At 40.9% G+C, this 17654-nt stretch overlaps 1 protein-coding gene across 1 annotated transcript in view; it reads right to left on the bottom strand.

Moving 5' to 3' along the window:
- LOC124613136 (PMS1 protein homolog 1-like) overlaps positions 1 to 16355 on the bottom strand; it is a 122595-nt gene extending 106240 nt beyond the window's left edge. The window contains exons 1-4 of the mRNA XM_047141753.1: positions 15965 to 16355; positions 15753 to 15873; positions 15022 to 15186; positions 14630 to 14910 (exon numbers count right to left, since the gene is read on the bottom strand). Of these exons, the coding sequence (XP_046997709.1) occupies positions 14630 to 14910; positions 15022 to 15186; positions 15753 to 15873; positions 15965 to 16102 (705 nt within the window). The 5' untranslated portion in view covers positions 16103 to 16355. The remainder of the gene's footprint in view (positions 1 to 14629; positions 14911 to 15021; positions 15187 to 15752; positions 15874 to 15964) is intronic.
- Between the last annotated feature and the right edge of the window lie 1299 nt (positions 16356 to 17654).

The raw sequence follows: 17654 nt of genomic DNA, 5'->3' as shown, positions 1-17654 counted from the left end.
CAACAAGTATTGCTGACCACCTGATGGACTAAATCGACCCACAATGTTGAGATGTTTAAGATGTACATGCACAAAACATGAGATAATGTTGGGAAATTTGCCCACTGGTGCATGTATGTGGCAAGATACTTTGCTGCATTGGAATGGCATATACACGTGTGTCCACTTGCAGCAGACTTTCTTCATTTCTGACCAGACAAACTGCTTCAACATCAGAGAGGAAGACTCCAGGATCAGACAAGCTGCGTAAATTGTTTGTGAAACTGAATAAGCACGAAAGGTTGGGATTTCCCTTCTGAAACACCACAGTATATTTTATCATCTGCACCAGAGACACTAACAAGTTGCAACTGTAATACTGAGTCAGCATCATTCAGGAAAGTGTTAAGTTCTTGGTCACTCTGCTGCACCTGGGCGATTGTGTTGAAGTCAATTCCACTCCTTGGCACTACAGCCCATGTAGGGCCTAGGCCTCTCTGACAATCACAGCCCAGTCATGATGATCTGCTGCTCATTTCCTCCATCTTCTTACTCCCATCTTTCGCAGATCATTTTCCACGTCCTCCAGTCATTGTTTCTAGGGTCTCCCATTGCACCTTCTGCCACCTGGGTTTCCTCTGTAGACCTTCTTCACAGATTATTCTCTGACATTCTCTCTATGTGGCCCAGCTATCTCTGACTGTTACACCTGATCTGCATACCTTAGTAGGCTTTACTGTACATTTCTTCCAATTCCTCGTTGTCTGTTTTCTCCATGCCTCGTCTCACTCACAGCTCCAGAAATATTTCTTAATATTTCCCGCACCCATCCTCTCAAGAAATCCTCCTCTACTACTGTCAATGTCCATGTTTCTGAGCCTTACAACTTTTCGATAGACAGTCACCTTTGATTTTCTACTCATGCTACATGACTGAAAAATCTTAATCAGGGCACAGTAAGCTCCCACAGCAATTCTTGCTTTTATTTCTTCTCTTGTACTGTTCTCATCCATAACCAGCACTCCAAGGTATTGGAATTTCTCACATCATGCATAATTGCCCAATTCAGCTTAATATATTTCTTTTTAACAACAGTATTTTTCCTCACAGCAACAAGATACTGTGTTTTGGTGTTATTTACTCGGAGTCCCAATTGTTCTGCCTCCGTTTATAGTCTGCCAAATCCTTCTCCTGATTCTTTCAATCTTCTAGACAGCATACACACATCAGCAGCATATGCTATATTTCGGTTCATATGGTTAAAATGAGTGCCACCTAGGTTATCTATCCCCATCCTTCATATAACTCTCTCCAACACTATGTTGGAGTAGTGTGGATAATACAGCACCCTATCATAACCTTTGGCTAACCTCAAATTCTTTAGGGTTCTCCTTCTACTTTTACTTGGCATTTTGTGCTGGTGAGGGTCATTCATGCCAGTCTGATTAGTTTTTGTGGGAATTCCATTTCCATTATGGTCTGGTAAAGCTTTTTCCTTTTAACACTATCATAGGCCTGTTTGAAGCATACAAAAGCTGATGTACATCCACATTATATTCATAACACTTTTCCATTATTTGCCTTATAGTGAAGATCAGGACAGTAGTTGATTTGCTCTGGCGAAACCCGTACTGGTAGTCTCCAAATACTACTTCTGTAAATTGAGCAAGTCTCATAGGAATGACTTGGCCAAATACTTTCACTTCCTTTTACCATATTTCAACTCAGCTGATGGCCATGTCAGATGTTCACCTCCAGCCTTGATCATCTCTCGTGAAAAGTTATCATTACCTGGAGCCTTATTATTCTTTTGGCTTTTTATTGCCTGTCTAACTTCCTTTGTTATTTGTGTGGGTACATGACTAACATTTTGCCATGGTTGGTCGCTCTATTTCATTTTCTCCCAGTAGTTCCCCCTCTGTAGTGATGTTCAGCAGCTCACTGAAATATTCAGCCTATCGGTCTAAAACCTGTTCTCCACCTCCTATAAAATTTCCTTCTTCAGCTCTACAGCATACAGTACATGGCTGAAAGCCTTTCTTCAATTCCTGAACTCTCTTCCAGAATTTCTTTACTTCTTAGTCGTTATATTATTCTTCTAGCTCCATAATATATTTCTCCTCTAATTCTTGTTTCTTTCTTCTACAAATTCTATCTGCCTCTTTCCTTTTCTTCAAGAATTCTTCTGTATTAGCTCTTGTTGCTCTGTTTATCATTTTCTTTCTTACCTTATTTCTCTCAGACACCACCTTTTTACAATCAACAAACCATCCAGCCTTTTCCATCCTTTCTTCTGTACCTAAAACTACTTCTATAGTTTCTTGCAGGACATATTTCAGTGTACTCCGCTTCCCTTCAACACTTTCCACATCCTAGCTTTGTTTAGCCTCAAACTTCTTCTGGAGTTCTGTTTCATACTTTACAGATATTCCCTTCTCTTTTCATGTGGAAACATTCTATCTTTGTGGAGCTTTTCTCTTCACTCTGAATCAAAAGAAAGCTGTATGTTGGCTGTACTTCAATCTTACCATATAATGATCCGAGTTGCAGTCAGCCCCCCCCCCCCCCCCCCCTCCAATTATCAACCTCAAGGACGTCCAATGCATGTCTCCTGTCAATTACTACCTCGTCAATTTGATTAAAAGTTGTTTCATCTTGCGAGCACCATGTGGCTTTCCTTACATTCTTTCACTGTAGCCACATACTCTTCACTACCATTGCATTGCTCAAGGCAAAGTCTATAAGTCATTGTCCATTTTTATTTGACGTCTCACGTATATTTCATTTTCTATTGCTTCTCTAAAGCCTTCTAGTCCCATTTTCCCATTAAAGTTGCCTATCACTACCTTCACATCTTGCCTTGGTATATCTCCTAATCCTTGTTGGAATTGACCATAAGACTCATCTTTCACTTTGTCTTCATCTTCATCTTCATCATCATCATCACATCATATTCTGTAGGTGCATGCACACACACTAGACCGATGTTGAAGAAGTCGGCCTTCATTCCTAAAGCGTACATTATATTTACCGGGTTAAAATTTATGACTGCTTGTTTATACTTATCATACTCAAGAAAGCCTATGCTACCTACTATACCATTGACCCCTCCACTATACAGAAATGTACAGTTACCACTTCTTAAGCTGTGTTCACACTGAGGGATTTATTGAGGAACTTTGTGCCCAGTAAAAGCCACGGAGAAAAGTATCTCGGCACATGTATATCGTGACTTAGTTCAGGGTCATGTGGCTGGCACAAGCAGCTAGAAACATGTGGCTGGCACAAGCAGCTAGAAAGAGTGTTCTCACTGGTGACATGTAGCTCGTCAGTTTCACAGAACATGTTGTCCAGTACAGAATTTCTATTTATTTGTGATAGTTCTGTGGATATAACTGTGAAAAGGGAGAATAATAAGAGAAGGGAATGTAGGTGGTGGGTGCGTAACTTTCTTAGTAAAAGGTGTAGTCATGGAGCTTACAGTTCAGTGATGACTGACCTACAAGTTCAAGACACATGGTTTTTCAAAAATTTTGTTATGACTGACCTACAAGTTCAAGACACATGGTTTTTCAAAAATTTTGTTCATTATGTTCACGCCGAACTTTGAAGTATTACTAAATATGACAGCACAATACTACACATTGAAGAACACAAATTTTCAAAAAGACCTGCTGAACAACTTGCCATTACATTACGTCTTTCAGCTACTGGAGATTCATACAGCTCCATGATATGTATATACATTGGATTTCCAAATCCAAAAGTCAGTGAAATAATATCAAAATATGTCAATCTATAATAAAGGCTCTTCAGAAAGAAATTGCAGTAGGGACTATTATCTTTATCGATTTTCTATTTCAAACTAAAAATGCCATACACTGCATTACATAACAATGTTATCCTCTGTTAAAATACAAGCATTTTCTGCCTGCCCCTCATTAAAATTTAATCCAGGCATTGCACTTGAAGACTCTTTCAAATTCATCAAGCTCCTTAGTTTTAGCTACAAAGATTAAGTCTTGCATCTTCTTTTGCAGAATAGCAAGACTTTTTTGTTATGAATTTCTTGAAGTTCGCGATCTACATACTTCTGAAACAACATGAACCTGCCCTCTTTTTCTCAAGAATGTGTTCACTAGTGCACTTCAAAACTTTGAATGCGTCATCTGCTGAATTTTGGATTTTAACTTTAGCCTTCTTCTGTGGCGGATTGGTAGAAGGCTCCGAATTAGTATTTGAAGTACTTTGTTCATCTTCCAGTGGTATTCATGGCTCCTTGCATCTTTCTTACAATATACACTAAAAGAAAAGGAAAAAATATTCTTGAAATTTTTTGTTTATATTTTTTCATGTATCCAAATTCCGAAGCACAATGGGAGGAAACTGCATGAGAATTTGAGATTCATTGGAACTTTCCTCACTGCATAGGACTTAAGATGCAAAACGTGCAAATTGTTAAAACTGCTCATGCTGGAAGCATTTATCACAGCAAAAAAGACACTTTCAGCATTGTGTTAATGGCATTAGTAGACACCAACTACCAATTTATGTATGCAGCTGTGGGAATGCAAGAAGGTATTTCAGAGAGAGGTGTATTTAATCATACAGCCTTCAACAAAGCCCTTCAAGAAAGTGAGTAGCACATACAAGAACCAGAGCATCTCTCTGGAAGAAATGTAGCCACCCACTACGTAACTGCTGCTGACAATGCCTTTGCACTACAAAAACATGTCACGACACCCTTCACAGGTAATCATAACAAAGGCAGCAAAGAGAGAATGTTTAATTACAGGCTAAGTAGAGCTCAATGAATTAGTGAAAATGACTTTGACATACTATCATCTGTTTTTAGTGTTCTACAAAAACCTATTCACCTTGATCTGCAAAAAGCAACTATTATAGCTGTGCTGCATTTACTTTCACAATTTCCGGTGAAGAAATCGAGAAGCTCACCTAATTTATTCACCATCACACAGTTTTGATTTTGAAAATGTTGAAAGAGGGACTGTAGAACCTAGGAGGTGGAGAGACCACCCACCACTTCCATCGCAATCCAGAATCAACAGAAAAGCTGCCGAAGACACTAAGCTAGTGAGAAATGAAATTGTAACATATCTTGTCACCGACAAAGGACAATCGGAGTGGCAATATTTGTTTGCTTAGTGTTGAAGATAGTTCAGTGATAACTGTCAAGTTCATAGTAAATGCTTTCTCTTATTGTTTCATGTGCAACTGTAAACAATACATTTACATTCTTCATTGTTATGTAAATAAATATTTGTGTTAAATATCATGTAAAATAAATATGGTCCAACTTACCACAAACATGGATAAACTTATTCTTGGTTTGTTTACATCCTTCAGGAAAAGGAACGATTCATAGGCATACCATTTGGAAAAAATACCTCTTCTCTTGCTGATCCTGATGTCTCCGACAAAGGACATTTATTGAATTCACGGAGGAATTGTGATCTCAGGTTATTAAGTTTGATGTCCAATTCTTCATTAGAAATACTGAATAAACATACTAGCTGGTGAACTGTATCGTGTTTTGTGTTCAGGTTTTTGCAATTGGGGAATGTGTGATACCATAACGAATATCTTTCACGAAAGTGTTCAATTAATTTTATGCTGTTATTTTTTGGCCGCTCCATCGAGGTGGCTTGTGAACTGCGCATGTGCAGTAGAAAATGTATCTGAGATTTGTGCCGTGTATTCGATGAGTAAACAGTTATAGGCACATGTGCCAGAACAGAGTATTTCTCGGAATTCTAGCATCAATGTTGTAGGTATATGTCACAGGAACTTTCAAATTGTGCCACACGACATCAGCTACGTGTGCCAGGCACAAATCTCTGTGACAAATCCCCAATGTGAACATAGCTTCATGATACCATTTCCTTTCCATCTGACCTCTTGGACTGCTGCTACTCCTACACAGTATTTCTCCATCTCTTGTTTGCGTCCACATAGAGCTCCTGGTTTGTCCAAAGTTCTTACATTCCAAGTAGCAAAGTACATTCACTATGTGATCAAAAGTATCTGGACACCTGGCTGAAAATGACTTACAAGTTCATGGCACCCTCCATCAGTAATGCTGGAATTCAATAGCGTGTTGGCCCACCCTTAGTTTTGATGAAAACGTTCACTCTTGGAGGCATATGTTCAATCAGGTGCTGGAAGGTTTCTTGGAGAATGGCAGCCTATTCTTCACAGAGTGCTGCACTGACGAGAGGTATCGATGTTGGTCGGTGAGGCCTGGCATGAAGACGGCGTTCCAAAATATCCCAAAGATGTTCTATAGGATTCAGGTCAGGACTGTGCAGGCCAGTCCATTACAGGGATGTTATTGTCATGCAACCACCCTGCCACAAGCCATGCATTATGAACAGGTGCTCAATCGAGTTGAAAGATGCAATCATCATCCCTGAATTGATCTTCAACAGTGGGAAGCAAGAAGGTGCTTAAAACATCAATGTACACCTGTGCTTTGATAGTGCCATGCAGAACAAGGGGTGCAAGCACCCTCCGTGAAAAACACGACCACACCATAACACCACCGCCTCTGAATTTTACTGTTGGCACTACACATGCTGGTAGATGACGTTCACCGGGCATTCGCCAACCCACACTCTGCCATCAGATCGCCACAATGTGTTCATCCAATGTTTATGCTCCTTACACGAAGTGAGGTGCCGTTTGACATTTACCAACATGTTTTTTGGCTTATGAGCAGCTGCTCGACCATGAAATCCAAGGTTTCTCACCTCCAGCCTAACTGTCACAGTACTTGCAGTGGATCTTGATGCAGTCTGGAATTCCTGTGTGATGGTCTGGATAGATGCCTGCCTATTACATATTACCACCCTCTTCAACTGTCAGCAGTCTCTGTCAGTCAACAGACGAGGTCGGCCAGTACACTTTTGTGTTGTACGTGTCCCTTCACGTTTCCACTTCACTATCACATTGGAAACAGGAGACCTAGGGATGTTTAGGAGTGTGGAAATCTCGCAGACATATGACACAAGTGACACCCAGTCACCTGAGCACATTCAAAGTTCTTGAGTTCCGGAGTGCCCCACTCTGCTCTCTCACGATTTCTAATGACTACTGAGGTCACTAATATGGAGTACCTGGCAGTAGGTGGCAGCACAATGCACTTAATATGAAAAACATTTGTTTTTGGGGGTGTCCGGATACTTTTGACCACACAGTGTATCATTTTTCTGTTTAACGTGTTCTTTTCCTTGTATGGGTCATTCATCAGTATCATCAGTCTGGTTATTCCAATCTTTGAGTTTCATAGCAATATGTTTTTTCCAACATGTGCTTGTTAACCCCACGATCACCACGATCAACCCCTAACCTGGAGGACCAGGTTTTGTGTCGGGTTTGCTCCCTTAGGCAGACTGGCTTCATCACACCTCTAGAGCCCTCCCGGCCCTATGTTGTGGGACACAGTACGTCAGACTCCTCTGTCAAGACCGCTCCGACTTGGGTGACCCTGCCAGTAGCTACACTACTGATGGCACAGTTCCTGATGTTGAAGTCAATGGGGCTCGAAATGCTGTGCCACTACTTTATCAGACCGATGCTTGCTGGGTGGTAACTTGTGGTTTTATGATGGACATACCCACTGAAAGCTGTACACTTGGCTAATAACTCTGATTCAAATGGCCTGCTAGAATCTGTTGTTATAGGCAGTGGGCAACCAAATCTTGATAACCAAGTGAACACAAAGGCAGAGGCTAATGTTTCCAGGGAGATGTTGCCCAGTGGTACTGTTTCCTGCCATTGAAAGAAACAATCTATGATAGTCAACAGGTAATGTTGAACATCTGATGACGTAATTGACCCATGACGTTGAGATGTACATGCACCAAACATGTGATGATATTGGGCAATTTGCCCGCTGGTGCATGTATGTGACAAGATACTTTTCTGCATTGGCATGGCATACACATACATGTCCACATGTGGCAGACCTTCTCCATTCCCGGCCAGACAAACCGCTTCGACATCAGACAGATCGTCAAAAGGATCACACAAGCTGAGTAAATTTACTGATACTGAAGACCTTTCGTGATGACTGGGTGTTGTGTGCTGTCCTTAGGTTAGTTAGGTTTAAGTAGTTGTAAGTTCTAGGGGACTGATGACCATAGATGTTAAGCCCCATAGTGCTCAGAGCCATTTTGAAGACCTTCCAATGATCGATCTGGTGTTGAGGCGAAGCTGAACTGACAGGAAAGGTTGGTATCTTCCTTGTGAGATGATGCAATATATTTGAACATCTCCACGGGGGACTCCAAATGAGTGCAACTGTAATACTGAGTTGGCATCACTCAGGAAGCTCTTGGTCAGTCTGTTGCACCTGGGTGATCATGTTTAAGTTAATGGGGCTCAAAATGCTGTTGATCCACAAAAGGCAGTCAGCTGTTGTGTTGTCCATACCAGAGATGTGCCCGATGTTGGTGCTAAACTCCACGATAAATTCCAGATGATTATACTTCCACAATGAAGAGTTAAAGGTATTCTGCCTGAACACAGGTGTTCTGCATCTGCATCTACATCTACATAGGTACTCAGCAAGCCACTGTATGTGGTCCATATAGGTAGCTTATATCTGCAGCTGGATGTATCTGATGGCTTTGTACACGAAGAGAAGTTCTCAGTCATATGTACTCCAGTTTTGTTGCAACGGTAACAGTTTATGAGAAGAATAGGCTAGAGATTGCCATCAGCCATCTGTCCACTGTTGTAATATGGCGCCTATAGCTGTTAGGTTTGCATCAACCACCATCACTAAGGGGGCATCAAGCTTAGGACACAGCATTCGAGATTCTGAAAAAAGTAGGGGTAAGCTATAGGGAGAGACGGGTCATATACAATATGTACAACAACCAAGAGGGAATAATAAGAGTGGACGATCAAGAATGAAGTGCTCGTATTAAGAAGGGTGTAAGACAAGGCTGTAGCCTTTCGCCCCTACTCTTCAATCTGTACAGCGAGGAAGCAATGATGGAAATAAAAGAAAGGTTCAGGAGTGGAATATAAATACAAGGTGAAAGGATATCAATGATACGATTTGCTGATGACCTTGCTATCCTGAGTGAAAGTGAAGAAGAGTTAAATGATCTGCTGAACAGAATGAACAGTCTAATGAGTACACAGTATGGTTTGAGAGTAAATCGGAGAAAGACGAAGGTAATGAGAAGTAGTAGAAATGAGAACAGCGAGAAACTTAACATCAGGATTGATGGTCACGAAGTCAATGAAGTTAAGGAATTCTGCTACCTAGGCAGTAAAATAACCAATGACGGACAGAGCAAGGAGGACATCAAAAGCAGACTCGCTATGGCAAAAAAGGCATTTCTGGCCAAGAGAAGTCTACTAATATCAAATACCGGCCTTAATTTGAGGAAAAAATTTCTGAGGATGTACGCCTGGAGTACAGCATTGTATGGTAGTGAAACATGGACTGTGGGAAAACCGGAACAGAAGAGAATCGAAGCATTTGAGATGTGGTGCTATAGACTAATGTTGAAAATTAGGTGGACTGATAAGGTAAGGAATGAGGAGGTTCTACGCAGAATCGGAGAGGAAAGGAATATGTGGAAAACACTGATAAGGAGAAGGGACAGAATGATAGGACATCTGCTAAGACATGAGGGAATGACTTTCATGGTACTAGAGGGAGCTGTAGAGGGCAGAAACTGTAGAGGAAGACAGAGATTGGAATACGTCAAGCAAATAATTGAGGACGTAGGTTGCAAGTGCTACTCTGAGATGAAAAGGTTAGCACAAAAAAAAAAGAGCTGTTAGGTTTGCATCAACCACCATCACTAAGGGGGCATCAAGCTTAGGACACAGCATTCACCATATTTTGTTTAACAGTCTCAAAGACAGAGCTCATTGCCTCAGTCCTTTAACCTTATGGACAAAAGTGCTGCAGTTGACTGTTCTTGGAGCTCTGCTGCCAGTGGTAGATGATGGCGATAAAAATTTAGCTTTCTGAGGAAACGATGTAGCTCTTTGATGGTGCTTGGCTTTTTTTGCAGAATAGCTACAACATTTCCAGTGGGGAAGGGAGCATCCACCTGGCTGTTTTCAAAATAACACCGTACTGTTCCAATTATTTGAGTATGTCTCTAACATATTGTTGATGTTCTTCTTTGGTGATCGAGAAGGCCAACATATCATCAGGGAGCAAAGCAGAAGTGTAGACCTTGTAGTACAGATTCAACAAATCTTTGCCAGGTTTGGGATGCATTTTGTAAACCAAAGTTCATAAACATGCTCTTGAATAGCCCAAATGGTGTAACATTGCTGTTTACGGTATATCTCCTCCTGCCACTGGTATCCGAGTATAACCCTTGGCACAATCTAAAGACCGTTGCATCACATAAGACATGGTTATCGTCTCACAACAATGGAACTGGGTACAGTCTGGTTTGGATCATGCATTAAGAGTTCTATAATCGCCGCATGTACGACATGCTCCACTCTTCTTAGGAACCAGGTGCAGCAGAGATGACCGTGGGCCACTTGATGGTCGGATAATGCCTTCTTTTAACATGGTGGCAACTCGGCCTTAGCTACTGCCATTTGGTTTGGTGCCAAATGTCTAGGTCTACATGATACTGGAGGGCTGTCCATGGTTTTAATAAAATCCATAGTATTATGCTGGACCTGATTTGGAGATCCAGGGGGCCTAGACAGAGCTGGATATGGGGGTAATATAGTAGCATACTTACAGACCATTTTCATCGGTTTGGCACCGTGTGTGGTCATGCAGCAACAGAACCCAATTGAAGCCGTGCCAGTCACGCTGTCCACGAGTCAGGATTTCACCACATCAAGCATCAGCTAGCAGTATGCTGGGGAATCCGTGCTGATGATTGGCTCTGAGACATCAGTGAGTGTGAAGTCCAGATCAATGCACAGCATAGTCCCAAGTCCAATCCCACACACTGAGTTCCATCATTGATATCTTGGAATTGATAGCAGCTGACAAGCAGAACGCGGTCAGTGATCAACAGAGATGAACCAAGGTCCGCAGCAATATTTTCAAATCCAAATCTGTATCTACTAGATAATTTAGTCCAGACCTCCTGTAACTAGTAAACAGGCACTGTGGTCCTGTCCAGCAGTCCGCTGCACTTAATCTCAACTGCAACTGGTATTTCAGAACGAGCTCAGACTTGTGCACATGCGTACCTGTTCACCAAACTTCTGATGGTACGGGCTTACTGATAGTCCTGAATTAGAAGACGAGATATTATTCAAGGATCGGCTCCTGTATCTGCGATGATTACGTCTTCTGACCCTGCTGGTACCTCGTCGAGACAGTAGTTCATTGAGCTGTTTGCACAGAATGTCTACCTTCGCCACCAGCAAATCAATCAGTGTGTGTGACTGCTGCTTGGCCCTACCATGGTGCTAACTTGTGTGAGAATGATAGTCTCCTATACATGGTCCACAATTTCTGTAATGGTGTCCAGTGACATCACATGTTGTCAGGAACAGTACCAATGTCCACTTGCTCTGCAAGTGCCCAAAGTACTGGGGCAGCTTACAATCCCCCGACATCATCTTGTGTGAGCACTTGTTGGATGCTTTCTTCTCGTGAAGCGGCAACTCTTCAGATGAGCTCAGTTTTTAGCTTCCTATAAGATTATTCCACCAGTGGCATAGTTATATCTTGAACCTCCTCAGCACATTTACAGTCTAGTTGGTTCACTACCAAGGAAAACATTGCTGAATCATCTGCATCATGAAAACTTGCCTCCACTTGAGAAAACCAAAGTACAAGACTGTATGACCAGAACAGTAGCAAGCATGTGGCTAATCACAATACCCTGGAGTTTTCTTGCATCTTGTGATCGTTTTTTCTGTGTAGTTTTTTAGGTTCAGATTACATTGGGGTCACTAGTTGTCAGTGCAGCTGTGATAAGGACTGTTACACTTTGTTAGGCCTGTATCTTCCAAGCCTGTTAGTCTTATCCACTTTCTGAACTACATGGAACAACAATTTCATTTATCGGAAAAGTGAACAGCTGCATTCAACTCACTTATTAAAAGTTGTGAGACATTTTGGTTGAGTGTAGAATCACCTCTTAAATGGCTGAAACAGTTCATGATGAGTAAGTAGTCAAGATATAAGTAACTACGTACAGTCTTTTTGAAGGTAAGTGAAAAGCAAGGAATAAAGAGCCTTGTCTCCACAACATCACCTGTGGTGGTGCGCTTCCACTTGACAAACATGACAACAACACACAGTAGATGATGGTTGTTGTTGTTGTTGTTGTTGTGGTCTTCAGTCCTGAGACTGGTTTAATGCAGCTCTCCATGCTACTCTATCCTGTGCAAGCTGCTTCATCTCCCAGTACCTACTGAAACCTACATCCTTCTGAATCTGCTTGGTGTATTCATCTCTTGGTCCCCCTCTACGATTTTTACCCTCCACGCTGCCCTCCAATACTAAATTGGTGATCCCTTGATGCCTCAGAACATGTCCTACCAACCGATCCCTTCTTCTAGTCAAGTTGTGCCACAAACTCCTCTTCTCCCCAATTCTATTCAATATCTCCTCATTAGTTATGTGATCTACCCATCTAATCTTCAGCATTCTTCTGTACACCACATTTCGAAAGCTTCTATTCTCTTCTTGTCCAAACTATTTATCATCCATGTTTCACATCCATACATGGCTACACTCCATACAAATACTTTCAGAAATGACTTCCTGACACTTAAATCTATACGCGGTGTGAACAAATTTCTCTTCTTCAGAAATGCTTTCCTTGCCATTGCCAGTCTACATTTTATATCCTCTCTACTTCGACCATCATCAGTTATTTTGCTCCCCAAATAGCAAAACTCCTTTACTACTTTAAGTGTCTCATTTCCTAATCTAATACCCTCAACATCACCTGACTTACTTCGACTACATTCCATTATCCTCGTTTTGCTTTTGTTGATGTTCATCTTATATACTCCCTTCAAGACACTATCCATTCTGTTCAACTGCTCTTCCAAGTCCTTTGCTGTCTCTGACAGAGTTACAATGTCATCGGCGAACCTCAAAGTTTTTATTTCTTCTCCATGGATTTTAATACCCACTCCAAATTTTTCTTTTGTTTCCTTCACTGCTTGCTCAATATACAGATTGTATAACATCGGGGAGAGGCTACAACCCTGTCTCACTCCCTTCGCAACCACTGCTTCCCTTTCATGCCCCTCAACTCTTATAACTGCCATTTGGTTTCTATACAAATTGTAAATAGCCTTTCGTTCCCTATATTTTACCCCTGCCACCTTCAGAATTTGAAAGAGAGTATTCCAGTCAACATTGTCAAAAGCTTTCTCTAAGTCTACAAATGCTAGAATCGTGGGTTTGCCTTTCCTTAATCTAGCTTCTAAGATAAGCCGTAGGGTCAGTATTGCCTCATGTGTTCCAATATTTCTACGGAATCCAAACTGATCTTCCCCAAGGTCGGCTTCTACTAATTTTTCTATTTGTCTGTAAAGAATTCGTGTTAGTATTTTGCAGCCGTGACTTATTAAACTCATAGTTCGGTAATTTTCACATCTGTCAACACCTGCTTTCTTTGGGATTGGAATTATTATATTCTTCTTGAAGTCTGAGGGCATTTCACCTGTCTCATACATCTTCCTCACAAGATGGTAGAGTTTTGTCAGGACTGGCTCTCCCAAGGCCGTCAGTAGTTCTAATGGAATGTTGTCTACTCTTGGGTCCTTGTTTCGACTCAGGTCTTTCAGTGCTCTGTCAAACTCTTCACGCAGTATCATATCTCCCATTTCATCTTCATCTACATCCTCTTCCATTTCCATAATATTGTCCTCAAGTACATCGCCCCTGTATAGACCCTCTATATATTCCTTCCACCTTTCTGCTTTCCCTTCTTTGCTTAGAACTGGGTTTCCATCTGAGCTCTTGATATTCATACAAGTGGTTCTCTTTTCTCCAAAGGTCTCTTTAATTTTCCTGTAGGTAGATGATGTATAATTACTTACCTTGATAATTATGTGGTGTATGTTATCATTACTGTGTTCAGATGACAATGTAAATGCGTACTTGGGTCTGATCCATATACATACAACCAAAGCTGCTCCCCTAAACTAGACAGATAAGTCTACATCTACAACCTCCACAGAAGAAGAAGTCACTGGTCAAAGTGAAACGGCAGTATCGCAACCTCCAACACACTTGCTATTTCCAGTAAACTCATACAGATCTAGTACACAACACAACGTATGCCACCATTCACAAGATTCACAAGAGGAAAAAAATAAGAAGTAAAATACTAAACATAAACGACATCTACAAATGTAAATTACAAATCAAATCACCAGAGACGCCATCCATGTAATGGAACCATACATTGTTTAGCAAACTGTTACTGGCGTATCATGTAAGAAATACCTGTCACAACAGTTCATGAATTTTGTACAAGCAACTGAAACACACACACAAATGAGACAGTAGCCACTGTCAATTCTGACATTAAGCATTTGTTGACTTACTTTGAAAGATATCTTCCTTTACTATTACACGTTATCTCATGTCCATTAAAATAATAGACAGAAAAATCATTAAGTAATAAAGATGCATAAAATATGTCACCTGTTCCTTGCGAAGGGCCAGCTGTTCTAAATTGCTTGAAATACTGTAACCAAAAATTTGCATATATGATTCTTGTAGTGTAGCCACCACTGGTTTCTGCCACAGACTGCACTTATTGTGGCAAAAAGTAATTCTCACTTCAGGATGGATTACTGCAATGCTTTTCACAATTTGTTCAGTTCTTCTAATGTCTTCAGCAGCATTTCGTGAATTGCTTAGATACTGTTTGCGTACAGGCAGATTCTTAAAAAGATCTGTCACCACAATGTGGGTGCCTGAAACTTAAGATTAAGAGAGGAGTGAATAAGTATGATGCGAAAACTACCTACAATCAATCTGTAGGGCACTTTTCATAATAAGAGTACAGTAACATGACATTATTCAGAATATACCATTGCCAAAATGAGAGGGTCTTGAGTTTAAGATACTTCCATCTTGACTGATCATATAGGTCATTGCAATGTTGTCACTGGCAGTCTTTGTCGTGATTGTAATACTTGACACCTGGCACAAAGAAGAAAGTGCCTCTCCTCTAAAGCCATATGTAGAGAGAGTACCTGTAACAACAGCCACAATTGTTTTCACCAAATATTTGCATCCATTCACTGGCTGCAGAAATGCCAGCTGGAGTAACTAATATTTTCATACCACTACTTATCTAATAATAAAAGCAGTAACATCCTATAGCAAAAATTTCCGCTAGTTTCTGTTCTCCACTTAATTATGCTAATGTCCTTGTTGCCACTCTCTCTTTCATTAGATTTGTACTTTTCCATAGTTGCATTACCATGTTATTTTAGTTTACAAATTTCAATAGCATTCTAGGGTGTTTTCTTGCTCTCTAGGTCCTCTTTTCTTTCGCTAGTTTCTTAATGGTCTTCATATGCTCTGAAGCCACGTCCTCCTCCTCCTCCTCCTCCTACTCACTCACACTTCTTTGAGTACTTCGCTACCAAGTCCGCACTCAGGCCAGTGGGAGTCGCACCCGTCACATACTTTATGGTTCCCTCTTGCTAACCTTTGTTTACTTACACTCATTTCCATGTCTCACTGATTATAATTGTGAGCTCTAGCTATATTGTAGAACCTGTCAGTTCTAGAGGATGACGAACAAGTAACTCACCTAGATCGGAATAGTTCTGTATTTTGGAAGTATAAGATGAAAGGCAAACATTTGCAACATCAGATGGTTTGATTCCACAACCATTATCCTTTATCTCTATTTTCTCCAGACCATTTCTTTCCTGAAATCAATAACGAAGCGTGATTATCGTGACCTAACAGCAAGGTGAATGTACTAGTTTTTGTAAAACAAGAGTTTACGCGATAACTTGCCAATCTAACTTCTATATTTGTAGCACCAGCATCCAATGAATTTTCAATTAATTCTTTCACAACACTCGACACCGTTGTGATTACTTGTGTCGTGGTCACAAGTCTGATGGTAGACGATGGCAAAAGTGCTACTGACATGGCAGAATGATCTGTACATTCCTGTACAAAAAATTCAACAATTCAAAACATCATTACCAAAACATTTATTTTCTAAACTTAGCGCCAAACACTGTACTGTCCGTGTCAAAGATGTTCTCGAGCCCGCAATAGTGCAATACGTCGCAGCTAGGTGCAATACGACCAACGAAAATGAGTATGATACAATTGGCGTCTGGCAGAAATCGACCGACGGTATGGCGCGAATGAAAACATATAGGTCTCTCTATTATCACACCCTTTATTTGGCATTCACATTCGTCGGCTTCTCCAACACACAATCAGATTATCAACTTCCCCCTTACTCTGTGCCTTCAGCTGTGCTGCAGAACAATCTGTCACCACGAATAAAACGACTGACTTTAGTCGAACGTGAGTTGTACCGTGTTAATTTTAGAGACTTAACGTAACATGGCACTAATGATGCTAGCATTCATGTTTTATAAGGCACATATTGTCAGATTTACAATAAATAATATATTTTAGAGTAGTTCTTCTGGAGGCTAGTTATTAAAGGTTTCTCTTTCCTGACCTTATTTAGATCGAAAAGGAAGTATTTCGTAAAGGCCGGTAGCCGGTAGTTTTGTTTATGTGTTTTAGGCGAAATTTCGCGCAATTGTAGATTTTCGTTCTTGGCTAGAGTTATCGCTTCAAAGCCAATTCGTGTCTGTCATACAGAGTTTAGGTAGTTAAACCTTTCGGAAGTAAGTTTATAAGTTGGTTTACGTTAGTGCTTATTTACGGATTAGTACAGGTTACGAAACTGCTGTGATTTTCTGCCAACTTATTCTCTGCTTTTGTGTTAAGTTCGTCTATGAAACCATGTGCTACAAATGTGGTGGTTGCCGTAGAAATTTGAAAGAGTGGGTGTTCCGTGTAGACTGTAAGTTATGGTTTCATTCGGGCAAATGTGGCGGCGAGGAAACGAGGTAGAAAATGAAGCTTTTCCATGGCAGTGTAGGTTATGTAGAAAGAACAGAAAAATTGCTGAACAGGAGACAAAAATTTTTGTCCTTAAGGCTGAATTAGAGAACGTGAACTCGGAATTATGTAGGTTAAAGGAGGGAAAAGAGATTGAGAACTGGGAAAAGGCAGCAAGCAAAGGGCGAAAAAGGGAAACACTAGAAAAAACTCCAGAAATCCAAATAGTAAATCAGTTTGGCTTGCTATCTGAATTCTGAAGTGGTGGAAAGGAGTCATCCAGATGTAGTTGAAAGTAGATTGAAGCAGAGTATTGCTTAAAGAAAAAAGACAGCTCGGGATCAAATGAGAATAGGAAAAGAAGAATTCTGCTTATAGACAACAGTCATGGGAGGGGTGTGGGCTGTAGCTTCAGGAGAAATTAGGTGCGGGGTACCAGGTCACAAGTTTTGTGAAACCAAGTGCTAGCCTTAGCCAGGTGACAGACAACGTAGGATAGCTATGCAGGAACTTTGAGAAGGAAGATCAGGTAATTATAGTTGGGGAAGCAGGAAACAGCCTGGCCATGAATCCAAGATATAGTATTAGGAGTGAGGTGGACAAAATAGGAGCA

This window comes from Schistocerca americana, chromosome 4, assembly GCF_021461395.2.
Source record: "Schistocerca americana isolate TAMUIC-IGC-003095 chromosome 4, iqSchAmer2.1, whole genome shotgun sequence".
Lineage (NCBI taxonomy): Eukaryota > Metazoa > Arthropoda > Insecta > Orthoptera > Acrididae > Schistocerca > Schistocerca americana.
This window is presented reverse-complemented; position numbering and strand designations above follow the sequence as displayed.